Raw genomic sequence first — 19,413 nt, 5'->3', positions numbered from 1 at the left:
CCCTGACGACCCGGCGGCGCTTGCGGCAGAACCGCTGAGAGGAACAGGCCCCGGGGAGGAAGGCTCTCTGTGTACCCTCCCCGCAGTGCCTGAGGCGCGTTGGTGGCGGACTGCAAATCCCACAATGCAGCGTGCCTGAACACGCTTAAAATCCTGGAGTGGCGCTGAAGTGGGTCACGTGGTGCCTGTGACCAGGTGGCTCTGGTATGTAGCGAAGGGCGGGATAAGTTACAGTCTCGCTGTTACTTTGGCAACACAGGTACAGGTTGTCATGGCAATAAAAGTTTCCTGAGTCCGATATGGAGCAGGGCAAAGCGAGGAGGAAACGTTGTGAAGCTCCCTGGGCTGCTGAAGTGGTCAGCCAGGTCGGGGCATTCCCTGGGGGCAGCTGCAGGCAGGGCCCGGCCTACCCCCGAGTTACTTTTTCTTGCCACGGTAAGAAGTGGGGCTGAGGAGAGGGGCAGGCCCTCTTCTGCCCTCATGTTTGTGTGTTTCTGGTTCTCTTCCACAGTGCAGAGTTTCAGTAGCTGCACTGGCCCTGGAGAGCTCTGTGATCCCTTTAAATGGACCAACAAAAAACGAGACCGCCCTCCTTCAGATGTGTTAATTTCGATGCCAGAGATGAAGAGTCTGCATAAATATTTAGTCCTCTACATTACATAAGATGAATCAGGCCATTTGTGTTATTTTTCCAGTGAGATAAAGGGGACCTACCACATATCAAATGATCTGATTTCTCATCTCCCCAAAGCAATATAATAACTGCAGGGGTTTTTTCCCTTTATTTTTGTTGCTTTACCTCGCTCCAATTATCTGGTTGTTTAGATTTGGCTGAGGATTTTATTTGCACAAAAAAATCACAAGAGATTATAAAAATAAAAAAATATATTAAAGACACTATTTCATAAACAAGTAGCTGCATACAAAGCAAAACTGTACAAGCAGGTAGGAGTTATAACCTAAGAGGTGGTTATCACCCATTCAAGTGGTACCAGACACCAGGGATTGGAGAGTAGATTTTAACTTCCCGTTTTGTTATTTATTGTGTGTTGTAGGGGTAGTTTCAAAGAGGCTTGAGTTTACTATAGTTTACACTAGATTTGTTTTTCAACAAATTTTGGTTTGGGATAGCATTTCTCCCTTCCTATTGCATACATTTGTTTCATTTTCACATTTAAAAGTCCACCTTTCTTGTAAACAAATCAAAGTGGTTTTACAACAACAAAAAATAAGCATAAAATACATTAAAAAAAACCTAACAGATTTCTCCCCCCACCCCACAACTACCACAACTCACTGGAGTGGTGCATAGCTGCACGGGCTAATAATACTGTGACACAATGAATCCAGTATCCCCATCTGAAATACCATTAAACTACAAATTCACCCAATTAGTGGGATGCCACTTATGGAGATTATTTTGATATTTAATTTCTCACTGCTTTACATTGGTCTTGTATTTTCCTTTCATAAATAGCTTTTAACTTTGCCATGAGCGTGTGGCACAGCCAACGTGAGATTCCCAAACCAAGAATATATGTAGAAAAATGCTTGCTTGTTTTGAGGTAATTCTAAACAAATATACAGAAACAGGAAAGCCTTAATAATAAGTACATTCCGCATTAAACTGGGAGCCTGTCACTCTTTTTGTGTTTATTGTTAGTTATTTTTCATGGAAGCGAATTAGACGGCACAGCACTGTACAAAAACCAAGCTCAGACAGACAAATTGTACAGGATGTATTTGATCAAGAAGGCATTTGTAAAAATGAAAGGTTTGTAACTGAAGGACTGTACTTAAAACAGAGTTTTGTTTTTTTTAATAGAGGCATGGAGAGAGTGAAGATGGCAGAGAACTGTTCCTTTATCGTGTACCTGGAAGAGCGTGAACATAAAGCAGCTGGGGAAGGGACGGAGCTTGAAAGCATACAGGAAGCGTTTTGTAGGTTTAGAAAGCAGCGCCAGGTAGGTGCAATATATATTGAACCTGTTTTGGGGCTTGTTTAAAGGTTGCAATAATCCAAATTCTGCAAGAAATACAAACTCTAAAGTTGCTGGTACAGTGTTCAGATGGTCACAAGTCTGGGTATATGTGGTTACTTGAGACCTTGGATTACCAGAGCTGCTTTCCTTCCCTCAGTGCTGGAGCTGGTGATGTGAACGATGTGTGCAATCTCTATGCTGAACACTTACCGTAGCATCATGGAGGGGAGTGGAGGGTTTGCTGTGAGCTCCACCCAGCTCTTTGTTCGTATGTTCGATGTGGCCCTTGGGCCTGCATATATACAGATGCACATTTAATTAGATGGAGAGATAAGAAGGCAGAATAGCAAACGAAGAGGCACAGTGAAGAGAACTGGCAAAACAGACAAGTGCAGCTGCAAAGGCTAAAGCGTTGTGTGAGCTCACAAATTAGTGAGTCCATGCCTGTGGGTCACAGGAATAAAATGGCACCTGACTTTGGGATGGTCATTTTCTGGGTAAAAAGTCTGACTAAAAGTACCCACCTTTTTGTCGTGGGTTGGGGAGGCAGCAACATGAGTAGTTTTGCAGGGAAAAGGTATCCTCGGAAAAATCCGATACTTTTTCCCAAGGCAATTTGCATAGTTCAGGGAAAAGGACCCACGAATGTTCCAAATTTGAAAAACGACTAAGATGATGATAACACTTGAATGAGGTTCCCTGTACACATTCGATCTGCTGGTTCATTCGGTGAAGGTCATGCACAGGTTCCTGATAACGAACGCCCTCCCCCGACATCCCATGGCTTTGTAGTTCTGATGGTTTCAGTTAGATTTATTGCACAGGACATGTGGTGCATTGGATTATTCTGATGATTATTGTTGTTGTTGCCATTTCTCAGTTCCTGGTAATTCCACACCCAGCGCTTCAGCCACCCTTTGCACTGTCATAATTTTATGCAGCATTGTAAAGATAAAGTGCAGAAGCTGATTGCTACAGAGAGGGTTCAAGTGGGGGTTGGTCCTCAGGAAAGTTTGTGGGATCCTTTGATTATGTTTCTGAGGTTGAGATTACAAACATTATGTCGCAACTAAGGTTTACTTACTCACCTTTCTGGAGGGAAGTATTTGATGACACGTGAACTCTCCCTCTTTGAGGGCTCAGTTCCCATTAGCAGCCCTGCTAGTTATGACTTGGGTTCAGTTTGAAAGTGTGGATTCAGTTAGATAGCTTTCTTCTTTCCCTACATTTCAGTGGGGTTTCTGCATGGAGGTGGGGAAAGGATCTCTGGCAGCTCTGCATTTGCCTTGGTAAATCATAATAGTTTGCTGGAATAGGTATTCAGGGAAGCTCTGGGAATGGTTTGTACAGATCAGATCAGTCAGAGTGCAGTGCCTAAAGGCCCCGTCTTCTCCCCTGCATTATTTATAAATATCCCAAGAACTAGGGTTGGATTTTAGATTTCATGCTGATAATATTCAGCTTTGTTTTTTGATACTTGGGAAGGAGGGGGATGTTTTCTTATTTATTTCTCAACCATCAGATGTAATTTCTTCTTCATTAACAGCTGTTTTTGAATCCAGGGAAACCTGAGGCACTCTGGGACAACCGTCGGCCTATGCCGGCTGTGTTCTTACAATTAATCCCATTAGGGATTCTGGTAGTATTTTCTAAGGCATTTAGGTTTCCAGGTTGACTCTGATTTATCATACGTGCCCTGGGTTTCACAAATTAAAATTGTTGCAATGACTGAAATATATGAATTCAGGGGAAGATTTTTGGATGGTAGCTCTGGTTCTTCTGCCAGTTTGAATTTGGTTATGCACGAAGCTTGTTTAGCGGAACAAGCGGCGGAGGATGCTGGCTCTCGGCTCCAGTCTCCATGGATTGTCAGCTAGTCAAGAGACCTGAGCTGTTGAGAAGCTCTTCAGGCCTCGATGATTTTCGTTGCCGGATATTCAATGGATCCAGGCCTAAACACGCTGAAGGTGTAGGCAGGCTTTGCTTAGCTGTGTGGTAGATCGCGGCAGTGGTTATTTTCCTGCATGCATAGGCATGTGCCCATATTCTCACTGCATGGTGGTTGCATGCGCGGGGACTTGTGCACATAAGCCCACAACCTAAACTGGAGTACAAATTTGTGCAGGTACTGGTGTGCATAAGACGCAGAAACTTGTGCGCATACGACCACAGCCTATACAACCGCATATTTGTGCATGTACTTGTGCACGTACGAGTGCAACCTAGTCTTGAGAGCGTATTTTTGCTTGTCCGAGAGAGGTGTGCGTGTGCACCTGGGTGGCATTGGTGTGCATGCAGGAGGCTGCCTAGAGCTGAAGTTCAGGAGAACTAGGCGCCGGGGATGAAGAAGTCCGTCCTTGTTATCTGTGAGGCTTGCTGTCTGATAGCAATTTAGTCCTTACTCTCCGTTTGTGTCAACGCTATTTAGATGCTCAAAGCAATTTGACTATTACAGCTTTTTCTCATGTTGGGATGTCCCCTTGGCTTATGGTGTTTCTGGAGGGGAGTGGAGTGGGAGGCAAAGCAATGGTCTGTTCTCCTCCCTTGCTCCTGAGGGCAGAAGCTTCTCCAAGAAAGCAAGGTTGGGCCTGTGGGCTCCAATATAGATCCATCCTCTTTCTCCTGGGTGGAATGTTTCCAGGGCCTGCAGACTTTTCTGCAGGGGTATCCAGTGAAGATGAAGTAACATACTATGTAGGGATCATGGACTTGGGCCTCCCATTTGTCAGTCACAGTGGGCAAATGCCACAAGGAGGCTGTTCCTGGTAATATTCAGGGGGATGTGGATGATTCCAATGGGGAATTGGCTTTTTCACTTCTAGAAGAGGGATAAATTACATATGGTTGAAAGTCGCTTCGGCTGAGTCTCTTGGCTCAGACCATGAACATGTTTAGTGTGACTGGAGGTGAATTTTAAGTTAAGCATCCTGTTTCTTTCCTCCCTATATCCAAGTCAAGAGATTGGATTTAAAAAAGGTAAATGCGGCTCTCAAGGTTCCCGTTTCCTCATGGAAACATTGAGGTCCATCATAGTGGCGGTACACAAGGGAGAGTTCTTGACATTTCTTGCCTTGACAGAGGCATATCTGCACCTAGCCATCATGCCGAAATACCAGAGATTCTTGAGGTTCATGGTCCTAAGGGATCAGTTTCGGTTTCAAGCCTTTCCCTTCAGCTGGCAACGGCTGCACATACTTTCACCAAGATGATGGCGGTGGGTGTGGCCGCAATGCAAAAAGAGGGTGTGTTGATGCATCTGTGTTTGGATGACTGGTTCATTCGTGCAAAATCAGATGACCTCTGTCGACAATCAGTACAAAAGGTACCGATGCGCTTGAAGTCTCTAGGATGGGTTGTGAACCTAGCAACGAACCATTTAGTACTCTTTCAAACTCTGGAGTATCTGGGAGCTTAGTTCGACATGCTGGTGGAGAGAGTGTTTCTCATGGAGAGAGATTGCTGAAATTGCCGAGTCAGATTAGACTTGTGCTAGAGCTTTTAGTGATCGACATTAGAATTAATGCATTGGGCATTCGCCGATATGTGGCCTCTGCAGGGGGCTCTTCTCTCCCGCTGTAATCTATTATAGGAAGAGTTTCATTTTCCTCTTTCGTTAGAGGGAGAAGCCAAGGACAGACTTTCGTGGTGGCTTACTTGCACCAATCTTGTGGTGAGGAATTGGAGGTTCTGAATTGGGTAAAAGTCACCACCGATTCAAGCCTCTCCAGATAGAGGGCTGTGGGGCAAGATCAGACAGTACAGGGCTAATGGTCGAAACAGGAGGCCTTATGGTCTATCAGTTGGTTAGAGACTAAAGTGGTGCGTTCCATGTTGCTTGCCTGTCTGCAAAGGTTACATGGCTATCCAGTATGGATCCTATCAGACAATGTGATGATGGTGGCCTACATTGACCGTCAAGGCAGAACCAAGAAACAGTCAGTGGCTCGAGAGTCCCAGGAGTTGATTCTCTGGGCAGAGCAGTATGTGGAACGTCTGGCAGCATCTCACATCACCGGCATGAATAACATTCAGGTGGATTTTTTCAGTTGGAGAAAGTTAAACCCGGGGAATGGGAGCTGTCGGAGGCAGTGATGTGTCTCATTCATGGAAGATGGGGGTATCCTGACAAAAGAGAAAACCAAGGCATCGCAGTTTTACAGCTGCTGAACAGAACATGGTACAGAAGGAATCTGAGCTCTGGTGTTGCTGTGAACTTGACGGATTCTTCTTTTTCTTCCCTTCGTGGCCTCTGATGGACAAGGGATTATGGTGGATAGAGAAACATCCAAGCAACGTGATCCTGGTAGCTGCAGAGTGGCCACATCGACCATGCTTCCTGGATCTGTTCAACATGGCTCTAGATGGGCCCCTGAGGTTCGGACCTCTGTCAACTCTTTTCCACCAGGGTCCAATATTTTTGGGTCAGGGGGCTCATTCTGTCTTGCGGCTTCGCTTCTAAGAGGACATGATTGAGATGGAGGGCTATTCTGAAGTGGTTATTTCCACCTTATTGCAGGCTAGATGACTTTCTGCATCCTTGACGTATGTGCGAATCTGGAGGATCTTCGAGTCCTGGTCTGCTGTTGATGGAGTGCAGCCTCAGCCTGTTCAAGCTAGGGTATTGCATATTTTGGCCTTTCTGCAGAAAGGTTCTGGTCAAAGGACTGGCCTTTAACTCTCTGAGAGTCCAGGTAGCAACAGTTCCTTCAGGGAGCTAAGAACTTTCATCCTTGGGTGCGGAACATTTGTCTGAATTTGGAATCTGAATCTAATCCTTAGAGGATTGTGTGAGGCTCAGTCCGAACCACTGAAGAGAGCTTCAGTTAAGGACTTGACTCTTAAAGTAGTTTTCTTGGTGGCTATTGGTTCAGCCAGGAGAATTTCGGAGCTCCAGGTGCTGTCGTGTCAAGATCCCTTCCTACAGATGTCGGATTCGGGGGAATCTTTATACATGGTGCCTTCTTTTCTGCCTGAGATAGTCTCAGCGTTCCATCTTAGACAGTGGAGCTTCCAGCTTTTCTGGATTTGGATTCCTCCACTCCTCAGTGGGGGAGCTTAGGCTGTTAGATGGAGGGCATGCATTATTGAGGTATCTAAAAGTCACTTATGATTTATGTAGTTCAGATCACCTTTTTGTACATTGGATCACCTCTTTGTACCGTGAACTGGTTCAAAGAAAGAAAGTAAGGCATCTACAGCTACTAAGTGGATGACCAAATCAGTAGTAAAAAAAAAAAAAAGAGAGGAGTATGTAAATGAAGCAGCTTTTTGACTTTGGCATGCTGGGAAAGCATGATTGCCCTTCACTTGTGTTTTCCTACCTAGAGTGCATGTCTGAGACACTGCAAAACTGTGCATATATCTGGAATATGCTTAACTGATACAGATTTTTCCATAGTTACATTACTGCACATTATTTCAGCTTGGATCTACAGTTTATTTATTTATTTCAAATATTTATATTCTGAAAAAAACAAATGCCCTGTATCCAAGGTAGTCTGGTTTCCATCTGTTACAGGTTCAGACCGTGCATACTGGTATCCTGCCCAGGGGCTAATCTCACTGAGGTCTACACTGGGGGTTACCTGAGGGGCTTTCCCCATATACACACACACAATTACTGGGATTATACCTGGGGGCTTGTCCCCTACACAAAGAGCCACACACACACTTTGATTCAGTACATCACGGTTCCAGGTACTTAGGAAAGTAAGTTTAATTTAGTAATAGGAGGATGGAACAGATAAAATCAGATCATACTTAAGAAATAATGGTAGATAATAACCATTGCTATATATATATATATATATATATATGTGTGTGTGTGAGAAAAACTTACGTTTCCAAAGGCTCAGCCTGTGCTCTCACGTCCAGCGCTCTCCCCCCCCCCGTCTCTCCTTATACACTACAAATGCTGTGGAATAAGTGACGGTCTCTCCCTGTGAATTCTTATCAGATTTCAGGTGCAGCTGGGTGGCCTTCACTTTCTCTCTCAGGCTGCAGTATAAGTTAATTGCTTGCTTTCTCATCATAGACCTACTGGAATAACTAAATAAACAGACTCTTGCCTGTTTGCAAACATTTCAGGGTGCAAAACACTAAACAGGAGTTCACTCAGAGGTTGACCTGTGGTCTTCAAACTAGTCTGAATCCACAGGGCCCAGCCTCTATACACATCCTCAGCCAAAGTAACAAAAAATGACTCCAACTCCGTCGCAACTTCAGCACCGAATCAGCATTAACGGCATCAGAAGCCATGCAGATCCGGGTAAATCAGTTCTTGCAGTGGCGACTGTGGATTCAGGGTTGCAGGGAGCTGCTCTTGCCTGGTTTAAACATTTAGTGGTGATTTCAAAGAGTAAAGAAGAAAACTGAGGACTTTTGCAAGGTTCACTTGAACCTCCGCTGCTATTTAACTTGTGCTTGGCCCTGTTAGCAAGACTTGGCTTACAGCTGCTGTCTTATGCTAATGATCTCCTGGTCCTTGCTCATTTTAACTCTAATCCTTTTGAAGAGATAATTATATTTAGCTAATGTCTGATCCGTGTTTCGGAGTGGTTAGACATCTAATCACCTAAAGTCAGAGGCTATTTGGATTATGAATACAAATCTTCTTGCAAAATCATCTCCTAATATGGGTGGGATTGGTATTCTCTTGAAGAATGAGATTAGACAGTAACCTAACCATGGCAATCCAGATTTCATCTGTAATGAAAACTCCCCGTTTTACCCTCATTTTATTTGCCACTTAAAGACTGACTCAGTGACTTCAGAACAAGCAGATTATTGCAGTTCACTGAGCTCGCTGTGACTGAGGGAGTTACACTTGCTTCTGGTGGGAGCTAGGATTACATTCCACATTTTGTGTTTGATTTATAAGGTTTTGTGGAAGGGCCTGCTACAATGTTTGACAGCGGTGCTGGGTCCTTTACAAGCCAAGGCACTTACAGCCTTCCCAGCAAGAGCTCCTTGGGGTACCCAGGGACAAAGCCCACCGCTTTTGCCTATCAGGCATTGAATCCAATCATGGGGTGTTTAGAATGAAATAAAAAACAAGAATTTTAATGAAGGAGATGGGAACCCACAGTTTTATTTATTGGATGCATTTTCTCTGTTTTAGACTTTCCCATTTCTAGTTCTTGGTTTTAGTGATTCTTTACTGCATGATGTATGTTATATGTTGTTATCATGGGTAGGTCTGGGTCCGGGAATTAAGAATAGTGAGCTAGTTTCCAATTGTTTGTTGGATTTCGCTTCTCTTATGCTTCTTTTATTTCTATAACTTACATTTGTATGGTGGTTTTAATTTATGTGTGTGTTGTTTTGTTTATTGATATTTGATATTGTGTATGTTGGGAATTGTTTTATTGTTATGAATGTAAAACACTACCCTCCTTGTCTTCTGCTGCTCCCCTTTTGTTGAAATTGTCAGCTGATCCTCGGATGGATGTGCTACTGTTGTCTCAAGGAGCCTTTAGCACTCTTGACGTGTCCCAGGGAGGTGCCCAAAGTGCTCTGATAGCCACAGAAGCAGGAAGCCCCAGGTGACTGCCAATCCTGGGTTTCCCACATGTAAACCTCTGGGTCATTGGCCCGATTTATCTTCAGTCCTAATTTGTCAAGGACCATCAACGATTTCTTTCAAGGACGACGTGGATAGAGCATTAGGTCTCATTCTGTATCGAGTGCATGTCAGTCTTTTCCCAGCAGAGCAGGATGACGTTTGCTTATGGGTTACCCCATGAGAATACAGTAGCAATATCTGGAGAAACGTGGGGGGCTGCTAAAGCTGAGCAAATCTGAAGAAGGTAGAAAGAGGTAGTACAAAATTACCCTCTTCTGTGGCTCTTGGGGGCGGGTGGGGTATATGGTCTGTTATTGTACAGTTTATTCTTTTCATTATCAAAATCTAAGAACGACATTTATAAAAGTACCCGGACGCATGCCCAGAAAAGGAAATGAAGAGAAAGGTGTGCGTGAGAATGCAGGATTTATGTGAAACAGGGGAGAGCAGGGGGTCCCTAGCCTGGCCTGAGTTCAGAGTTCATTTAACAACTGCTCTGCCTAGAGTTTGAAAGCAGCTACTCTAGAGCAAGTTAAGTACCTCATAGCCAAAGCTCTCGACCTCACCTGCGTTTGTGTCTTGACACAGTTAAATGTAGAGTATTTGCAGTTCAACCTCAGCCTCCATATTCACCACTTCAGATCTTAGAAAGCAGACCTGGGTTATGCTTGAAGTGACCCCATCTGCCTCTGCTTTCCCCCTCACTTCCTCTCTGTTTATGCCGGGCTTTCTGGAATTCTGCTGCGGTTTTCTTCCCCACCACCTCCTCTGGAACGCTGTTCCATGCATCCTGCACCCTGTCTGTGGTGTTACTCCGGAGTCTGCCCCCCCTTGCAGCCTCATAGGGAAAACCCTGGTCCTAGAAGTTCCTCTCCTTTAAAAAAGATTTGCTTCTTGTGCATTATCTACGCCTTTGAGGTGCTTTAATGTGTCAGTCATTTCCAGAGAAACCTAAGGATGTGCCTTGCGGGGATCAGACCAAAGGTTCATCGAGCCCAGCATCCTGTCTCCAATCCAGCTCACTTGGAAGTAGCCAGCAGATCCCAATGGGGAGATCTATTTCATGTTGCCCCTTCCTAGCAGCAAGAGGTGGCAGTCCCCAAGTCTGGCTCACTGTGTATTTATTACTTGCTTTACTACCCAAAGGAAGGTACAGACTAGTAACTGTTAATAGACCACCCTGATCACACCTGCAGGCCACAACCAGCAAGGGTCCTGACTTTGACAGAAAGGTGGCTTGTATGGCCAGCAGATACCAGCATGGGAAGCTTGCTGGGCAGACTGGATGGATCATGTGGTCCTTTTCTGCCGTCATTTCTGTATTCCAATGTTAATTGCACATTGACTTAAAAGTCCTTTCTTAAATTTGCTACCAGTTAGTTTCATGGCATTTCCCGCTGTCTGCTTCCCTCTCTCCTAGGGCTTTTGTGCACCATCCTAGTGGCACTGCTCTGGATTGTCTCTGCTGTATCTATATCCTCCACCATGCAACCGAAAGCCTCACCCAGTGTTTTTCTAGCAATAATCAGAGTCACCGCTGACTCATTTTTTCTGTTTGAATGATAATCGCCTTGAGAGTGTAAAGGATTTGCAGAAATCCAGCCTTGAACCAGGGACTTTTACAGCTTCCCTGCAGTGCTCTCCTAAGCAAGCTATTTCAACACTTATTTCTCTACATCTGTTTGCTCCACTGTCAAACACTTCAAAACTCAGAATGCTCATATATATCCAAAGCAATTGGAGTAAATCTAGATTAAAAAGCCAAATCGGAGTCAGATTCAGATTGGATCAATGTGTCTCTGATAATATGAGTCAAAACTTTACAGATCCCGAGCTGGATGTGAATCGAGTCGGAGGAGGTTTACATATTCTGCTTATGTTGCAACAACCATTCCACGTGGACTCCAAATAAAGCATATAAATGAAATCACATATAGTCATGTACAAGGCAAACAACACAATATTATATTAAAAGGGCAGACTCTACTATACCCTAACAAAATGCACTCAGTCATGAGTACATGTGCTTTTCACATGTTTGCATAAGATCAGCTGATGCGTGGCGTACAGCATCCAGCCGAGGCTGCTAACGTGCTGAATACCACAACCTCCTACCCTTATCCTCAGGTAGCATCCCAGCTGATGCAGCTAACCTGTTAAATAACACAACCTCACGCTTTTATCCTCAGGCACTGTTCCTTGCTTTGCTGGAATTCATTACTCACCACTACACTCTCTGGTCCCAGAACAGATGATAAAATCATAAACTCCTGATGCACCAAATACTGTAATTAATAATACGGATGTTAAATTGCAGGGTGGAATGTGCTTTCTGTTCCCTTTCATTGCTCTATTCTAATTTTGCATTTGGGTAAATAAAATCCATCCTTTTTCACCTCCTGTCCCTCTGATTGACCTGGGCTTAGGACAGATGAAAGGGGCAGAGCTCCTGTGGCGCCCTCATTGGCTTTTGCACACCCAGGCTGACCTTTGAACGCTGGGATGGTGATGTAATTCATGCGTGCAGGAGGAAGTGACTGCCAGGTCAGGGTGATAATAGAGTCAATGTTATCACTTAGCTGGTGCTGTGGTACAGTAAACAGAGGCCCTGCAAAGCGGAAGGAAGGGAAATTGGCTCATTAATACAAATTAGAAAATTCTTGTGCTGCCACTTTCAAGTGTGACAATCAAGATTGTAATCCAGCAGCTATAACCTCATGAGGTCTGACTGATAGATGAGAATGGAAGTATGTAATGAAGGATTAAACCAGCATGTACTCATGTAATACTAAGACGATACTAATTAGTCACAGATCTTTGTAATGAATCACATGGGTCCATCGTGAATTAAAAATACCGAGTTCCCATTGAAGTTGTGGGTCTCCCTGTTGGACACAGAAGACATCTTCGGATGTGTCAGGTTTAGGACAGTTCATTACAGCAGCATTCTCCAGGTGCTTGATCTCAAAGTTTATTACACGAATGAACCTAACATGAATAGGAAGAGATCTTGGGATGGGCCTCGAGGAAGAGGATTGGCGAGATACTTGGGTTGCAATCTTCGAGGTCCTTGTCTGTAATAAGAAAGAACTGTTATTTAAATTGCTTCATTGTACACAAGATGGGGGCACTAGTAATATTTGTTGGAGAGGGTGTGGATGGATGTGTGGGCACATATCTCCCTATATGGTCATCTTGCGGGTAGTTCACTCATTTTAGGGTACGGTGCAACAGGAGGTGGTACATCTATGCCACTGTTGTGTTTACTGCGGGTATGGGATGGTTTGGACTTTAACCAGTACATTAAACAATTGGTGAAGTGCGATTATTAACCACCGACCCATGCAGGATGGTGTCTAGTTCTGGCTATGGCCTGGGAGAGGGAGCTGTGTGCTGTCCCGTGCGCATACTTTGCAAAGGTGCTGGACGCCCTGGGTGGAAAGAAGCAAAGGCAAGGACTGTGAGGGAGGAAGCAGTGAGCCCACAGGGGGCTGGGCAGACATCTTTGGCTGCAATAACACAGGAGAATGCATTTCCTGTCCTGTACTCATTAGAAGCTGAATATTGCTGATTGCAGATTCTGGGTGTAAATATGGTATGCTAATGTGTGAAATAAGTCACTCGAGGGGGGGAGGGTTACAGCTGTCATGCGAGAATCAAATCTCCCCCACCTTATGGCACCGAGCTGATACGATTCAGCAGCTCAGTTCCAGGGAATGTTTTATGGGTTTCATTGCACAGATTGTGTGTTCTGTCTGTGCTCTTATTCCATAAGATGTGTATACATGTTATAAAACATTTCTTTAGTGGCACGTTCTACGTTCCCGGAGTTTATCTGGCTGCATTCGGAATTAGCTGGATGACTACCTCTGAGTTATTTGGCTAACTTGAAGGTGTTGTGCGGGTGTTTCAGGGCAGAGTCGGTCACCCGGGTATTCTGGATGTCCAGTTGCGCTATAGAAGTGATAAATAGTAGTAGTGGTCCGGCTGGTTCTGATTGTGCCGTAGTGGATAAAGTTGTTTGGTGGTGGTGGAGCTCTTGGCGTAGTTAGCGGAGTGAGTTTATTTGGTTGACTTTGCTGCTGAAGATGTAATGAGACAGTCTGATTGCTTAGGAGGGAAGAGGTGCACACGGAAATGTTTACAAGGGGGAAAGCAAAGTTTCCTTTTGGAAGCAGGGCTGAGATCTGCCCATGAGCCCTCAGTCCCCTGTTTAATATCACCTCCCAGAGATGGTCCTCGTCAGGGGACTCCCCCCGCACCCCAAACTCTGATTCTCTCTGGAAGCGGAAGAGCTGATCCGTCCCATGGCAGCACCGCCACTCACCCACTCATTAGCTGTCTTAGCCCCCTTTTGTGCATTCAAGGCTTAAGTAGTTTAGTAAATCTTGAAATCGAGTGTCTTCAACCAACAGTGCTAGTTTTGGATTTCTTTTGTTTTATGTGTGTGGCCTGGCAGTTGTGGTAGGCACGGCTCCTATTAACTTGAGAGCAGAGCCGGTCGGGACCCGAGGCTGTGCACCACCGTTTCCCTGCACATACCCCTTACTAAAACCTGCTTTTACTTACTTTTCCTGTTTTGACTGAGGCATTAGCTCAGTTATTTACCCAGTTTTACAGTGCTCTGTCTGAGGAGATAGCGTAAGTATTTATTTATTTTTCTGGAGCTTCCTTGTTTGTGCTGCTGGACTGCCAGTGTGGGCCTAGGTCAGAAGCAATGACTTAGAATTGTTAAGTTTGATTATTTACTTTCTTCTTAGGAGAATGATAGTGACTTGCTTATAAATGTGTTTGTTAAAGTGTCTATATCGTAGTTATACTTTCTTTTGTGTTTGGCTATGGCATTTATTGTTTTTATTGGAGAAACATAGAAACATGATGACAAAAAATGACTGTGGCCTATCTACTCTGCCCCTCCACACCAACTGCTCAGCTCTACAATCCCTCCCCTTCCCTCAGAGTTCCCCTGTGCTTGTGTCCACCACCTCCACTGGGAGGCCGTTCCATGCATCCACCACCCTCTCTGTAAGGAAATATTTCCTGAGTCTGACCCCCTCGTTTCAGAGCCTCCTTTCCATTGAAAGAGGTCCACCTCCTATGCTTTTAGTCCTGGGTATTATTTATTTATTATATCACTCCTATCTGCAGAGTAATGCATAGGATGCGAAAACCCAAGGGAGAGGTTCAGCATAGGAGATGAAATCCTTCTAAGCACAAAGGAAGAGCAGGATCTGGGGTGATTGTGTCCGATCATCTTAAGGTGGCCAAACAGGTGGATAAAGTGATGGTAAAAGCCAGAAAGCTGCTTGGCTGCATAGAGAGAGGACTGGTCAGCAGAGAAAGGGAGGAGATGCTGCCCCTGTACAGGTCCCTGGTGAGACCTCACTGGGATTACTGAGTACAATTCTGGAGCCTTCACCTTCAAAAGGATAGAAACAGGATGGAGCTGGTCCAGAGGGGGAGGCTGCTAAAATGGGCAGTGGTCTTCAGTCTAAAGCAGATGGGGAGAGACTTAAAGATGTAAATATATATATTTTTTAGCATTAAATCTTACCTGCCAGACCTTGGACCATTCTTCAAACTTTGCTAGATCCATTCTCATGGGTTCCACACTTTTTTGGCTGTTTACCCTGCTGCCAATTTTGGTATCATCTGGAAATGGACAAATCTTTCCTGATATCCTTTCACAAAATCACTTATAAATATGTTAAAAAGAACTGGTGCAAGGACCAATCCCTGTGAACTGCATTTGTCATTATCCTTTGCCACCTCCCACTCAATCACTTTCTAACCCAGTCAGTGATTTTAGCGCCCATGCCCAGTTGCCTATGCAGAGCTGTGTTAAAGGCCTTGCTGAAATCTCAGTTCGCTCCATCTATCGCTCGCTTATTTCAACTTTTTGGTCATCTAGTGAAAGAACTTGATCAGATCCGCCTGATGAGATTCACCTCTGGTAAAACCGAGCTGCCTCGGATCCTGCAATCCATTGGATTCCTCTGCTTTAGCAGCGATTCCTTTAGGTCACACTAATAGTCTGTGGTTTCTGATATTGCGACTAACAAACATACAGTAAATAAAATAAATATGGAATGCTTCTCCCTCATATTGACAGGAGTGAGAGTTGCTTTATCTTTGCAGTGTTTTTTTTCCAAGCACCCTAATAGGACTGACACTCGCTCTGCAGCCAAACAGGCCGATACAGTACAGTGCGCTCCGGCAGAACGCACTGTTAACCCGCGATTGGACCCGCGTTTTTGACGCACTAGCTTTACCCCTTATTCAGTAAGGGGTAAATAGCGCGTCGAAAATATAGCGATGGTGATATTAAGTCGGAGGTCCCGAAAGTTAAAAAAAAATAAATTTTGAAATAGGCTCGCGGGTTGAAAACCGGACGCTCAATTTTGCCGGCATCCGGTTTCCGAACCCGTGGCTGTCAGCGGGCTCAAGAACCGACACCGGCAACATTGAGCGTCGGCTGTCAAACCCGCTGACAGCCGCCTCTCCTGTCAAAAAGGAGGCGCTAGGGACGCGCTAGTGTCCCTAGCGCCTCTTTTTACCACCGGCCCTAATTTAAATAATCGCGTGCACAGGAGAGTGTCCTGTGCGGTCGCCCGCTCTCCCGCGATTTTTACAGCATCGGCCCGTATGTTGGGAATGACTTCAGTGTCTCCAGTTTGCACTGCTTGCAGTGTGCCAAAGGAGCTCGGAAGGTGTAATAAATGCCGGTGCATAGGATTGTGGTGAGCGATCAGCAATGATTTAGTGACATTTTATTTATTTATTTATTTATTTATTTAACTTTTTTTATATACCGGCATTCATGAACAAGTCACATCATGCCAGTTTACATAGAACAAGGGGTGCAATGAACAGTAGAACTAAACTCGTGCAAGGGGGGAGCAGTTACAAAAAACAGGGGTAGAGTAACTTGGAAGAGCGTGGCATCTAGTGGTCATCTAGTGACATCTAGTGGTCATGTTGGTAACTGACTGATCTGATGAAATCCCCATTATGTTTCTTCAGTACTTGCAGAATTTCCTCTTTGGCTAGGAGTGATGAAAGCAGCGTACCCCTAGAACCATAATGAAAACATTTATTCAATGGGCTATAGGCAGGTGAAAAGTGTGTTTGGCTGGACCACTTCTTCAGGGGAAGACTCCTTATCTCATTTAGATGGCAGCGGGTCCTCAACTGCAGAGAGAGAACTGTGTGGCACAGGGGTGCACTGGGACACTGCAGGAAGCTTTCAGAGCAGATCAGAAAAACAGCTGTTTACAGAAGGAAGCCTAGTGGTCAGAGCAGCAGGCAAATCCCACTGCCACTCCTTGTGAATTTACTCAGGCCCTGATTTACTACGCCTTTTCTCCCACTCTATGCCCTTAGATTATAAACTCTCTGGGGACAGGGAAATACCTAGTGTACGTGAATGTAATCCGCTCTGAAGTGCATGTAAATAAGGTGTAAGTACAGCAGCGTTCCAGCCAGAATCTGTACAAGGAAGATTTAAGATGGAACAAGAAGTGCACGCAGAATTACTGCAGCCTATTTCCTGGCACTTACACATGTGTGCACACATCTCTGCATATGGATAGACTCCCTGACATGCACCAAGAATTTGGTTATTGAAGTGAGGGGAACACAGACAAACATGTTTGATCTCATAAGCCTTCTTCCCTTCAGAAAGTAAATTATATATCATTTAAGCAACCACAGACCATTATAGAAAAACAAGAAAAGACAGACTACAAACCAGGGAGAACAAACTATCCATATGCATGGACTCAGCTTTTCAAAGTGATCCTCTTGAAAATGATCTCATCCTTGTCAGGTTCAAGTCATTTCCAATAAGGTAACTTGCTAGACTGTGAGCAACCTTCACTCCATCCATGTAGTTTATGGAAGTTACTGTGTCTCCGGATGATTGGGCAGATGGCCAGATTTAGGGGAAATGTTGGAAAATGCTAAAAATGTAATAAATAGCTGGGTATAGTTGCTATAGACAAGGCCTAGCTGTGTCTTTCTTTAGACCACTTGTTGGTTAAGAGGGAGCAGTATGCACACACATTTGACATTGAAGACCTTAGTTTAATTCTATTTGCCATTCGCTACATGACCTTGAGCAAATCAGTTAACCCAAGGCTGGCTTAACCATGAGACAAACTAGGCAGTCACCTGGGGCGGCAATCTCTGAGGGGACGACAAAGAGCAGCTGCAATCACAGCAAAATAATAGTACTGTGTTGGTATGGTAGGTTTGATATATAGGATCTGAGTGTGTTTTTTGCTTGATTTTGTGTTACTTCACAAAGCGTCTGGTAGCATAGGGAAATTTGGGCCACTATTACTCAGGTGACACCGGAATTTGACATTTATGTTATATGGTGAGTAGAAAGATGGTTTATAAATTTATGTATTTCTTGATTTTATCTGCGGTCTGTCTCCAAAATCACACACAAAACAAAGACTAATATTTAAAAGTCTGATATTCAGTGTATGTGTTTTTACCGGATCATTCTTGGAGAGGCAGTAGTTAGATGATCTTAATATCAGGAAGGCTTAAGGTCCTGAAGGTTCACTTAGCCTTGTACCCCCCTTAACATCACATCAGCCCTGCCTTAACCTCCCTGTGGTCACACTTAGATTGTAAGCTCTCTGGGGAAGGGACATGGTGATGCATGAATAATCCTGTATCATGCTCTGTACAGTGACAGTACAGATAATATTTGTTAGAATCACATAATAATGTTTAGCTCTTAGAAGTGATAAGTACCACCTCCTCCCCCTTCCCAGTATTTGCAGTGTGTGTGAACCAGAAATAGGAATTAGCATTTTAGAGCATTCCCTCTATCTAAGCACTAGGTATCTCTTAGCTGTAAATACAAGGCCTCCTCCAACGGTTTATCTTCCAGGGCCATTCCTGCTGCCTGGAGTCAGAGCATGTTGTGATGCGCTGATAGAGATTCATCGTGGCGAGATTTCAGGAAAGCGTCTGCACTTGCAATTATATACAAATAAGATTCCTTCCAGTTTTTCTTTCTACAAATCAATAGACTTAGAACTCTTTGATAGCCAAATAAGAAGTGAACAAAAGTGAAATTTGGGAAACAGCTTCCGAGCCTCATAAGAGCAGAGTCTGATTGTATAGGTTATTGGTAATCAAGTACCACTGCGGGTAATGACATGGGCCCAACGCTTTGCCCTCATGTGTTACAGGAGGCAGCAGCCCGATGTGAACAAGTGTGATCAGCCTGAATCGGAAAACATTAAAATGTGAGCTGATTATAGAAAGAGTCCAAGGCGCCAGAGCTGTCTTACCTCATTTGGCTGAAGGTGCCTGAGGTGAGGTAGCCAGGAGGGCCGTCTGTCCAATTTAGAAGAAATAAATACAAAGACGCCCATATTCAAAGAATAGCTGGCTATTTAGTGGTGTGGCCATAATGCTGGATATACCTGCTGACTAGCAAGTCTCACTTTTCTGGCTAAGCTTGAATATTGCCACTTAGCCATGCTCTGGAACACCCCCCATCCCACCCACCACTTAGCTGGATAAATATCTGGGTCTGTATCTGCCGTGGAATGCCACCAACAAGCTGGATAAGTCCGAATGTATCTGGCTAAGTGGTGCTGAGTATCGACCGATAGAAAAACTGGAAGTGTGTGTGATGGTGTCATTGTGAGTTGTGGGGCCTGGGAATGTAGAGTTCTCAGCAGCCCCCCATGCTGCATGTTAGTATCACAGGGACCACACGTACAGAGTGGTCACAGGGGTTTCCATCTACTCTTTCTGCAGGCGGCCGACCGTGGTAAAACCACGCACAAGTATGTATGCTGCTTCCCCCCCCCCCCCCCTCCAGGAATGCCTCTGTAA

The 19,413-nt window shown here is 44.6% G+C and overlaps 1 protein-coding gene across 15 annotated transcripts in view; it reads left to right on the top strand.

Annotated features, from left to right (window-relative positions):
- The first annotated feature begins 75 nt into the window (after positions 1–75).
- Positions 76–19,413, top strand: part of TTLL10 (tubulin tyrosine ligase like 10) — a 307,814-nt gene continuing 288,476 nt past the window's right edge. For 5 of the 15 annotated variants that reach the window (XR_003852780.1, XR_003852781.1, XR_003852779.1 and 2 more), the window contains exons 1-2: positions 244–435; positions 1,826–1,964. Coding sequence is in view for 7 of the 15 variants with exons in the window: in XM_029578078.1 (XP_029433938.1) it covers positions 1,830–1,964 (135 nt within the window). In the remaining 8 variants the exon portion in view is untranslated. Of the gene's footprint in view, positions 205–239; positions 436–1,825; positions 1,965–19,413 lie in introns of those variants that run through there. The other 10 variants (XR_003852784.1, XR_003852783.1, XM_029578086.1 and 7 more) reach the window with 6 other exon arrangements.

This window comes from Rhinatrema bivittatum, chromosome 15 (genome assembly GCF_901001135.1).
Source record: "Rhinatrema bivittatum chromosome 15, aRhiBiv1.1, whole genome shotgun sequence".
In the NCBI taxonomy this organism is placed as follows: domain Eukaryota; kingdom Metazoa; phylum Chordata; class Amphibia; order Gymnophiona; family Rhinatrematidae; genus Rhinatrema; species Rhinatrema bivittatum.
The sequence above is the reverse complement of the archived record's forward strand: the minus strand, read 5'-3'. Positions and strand labels throughout refer to the sequence as shown.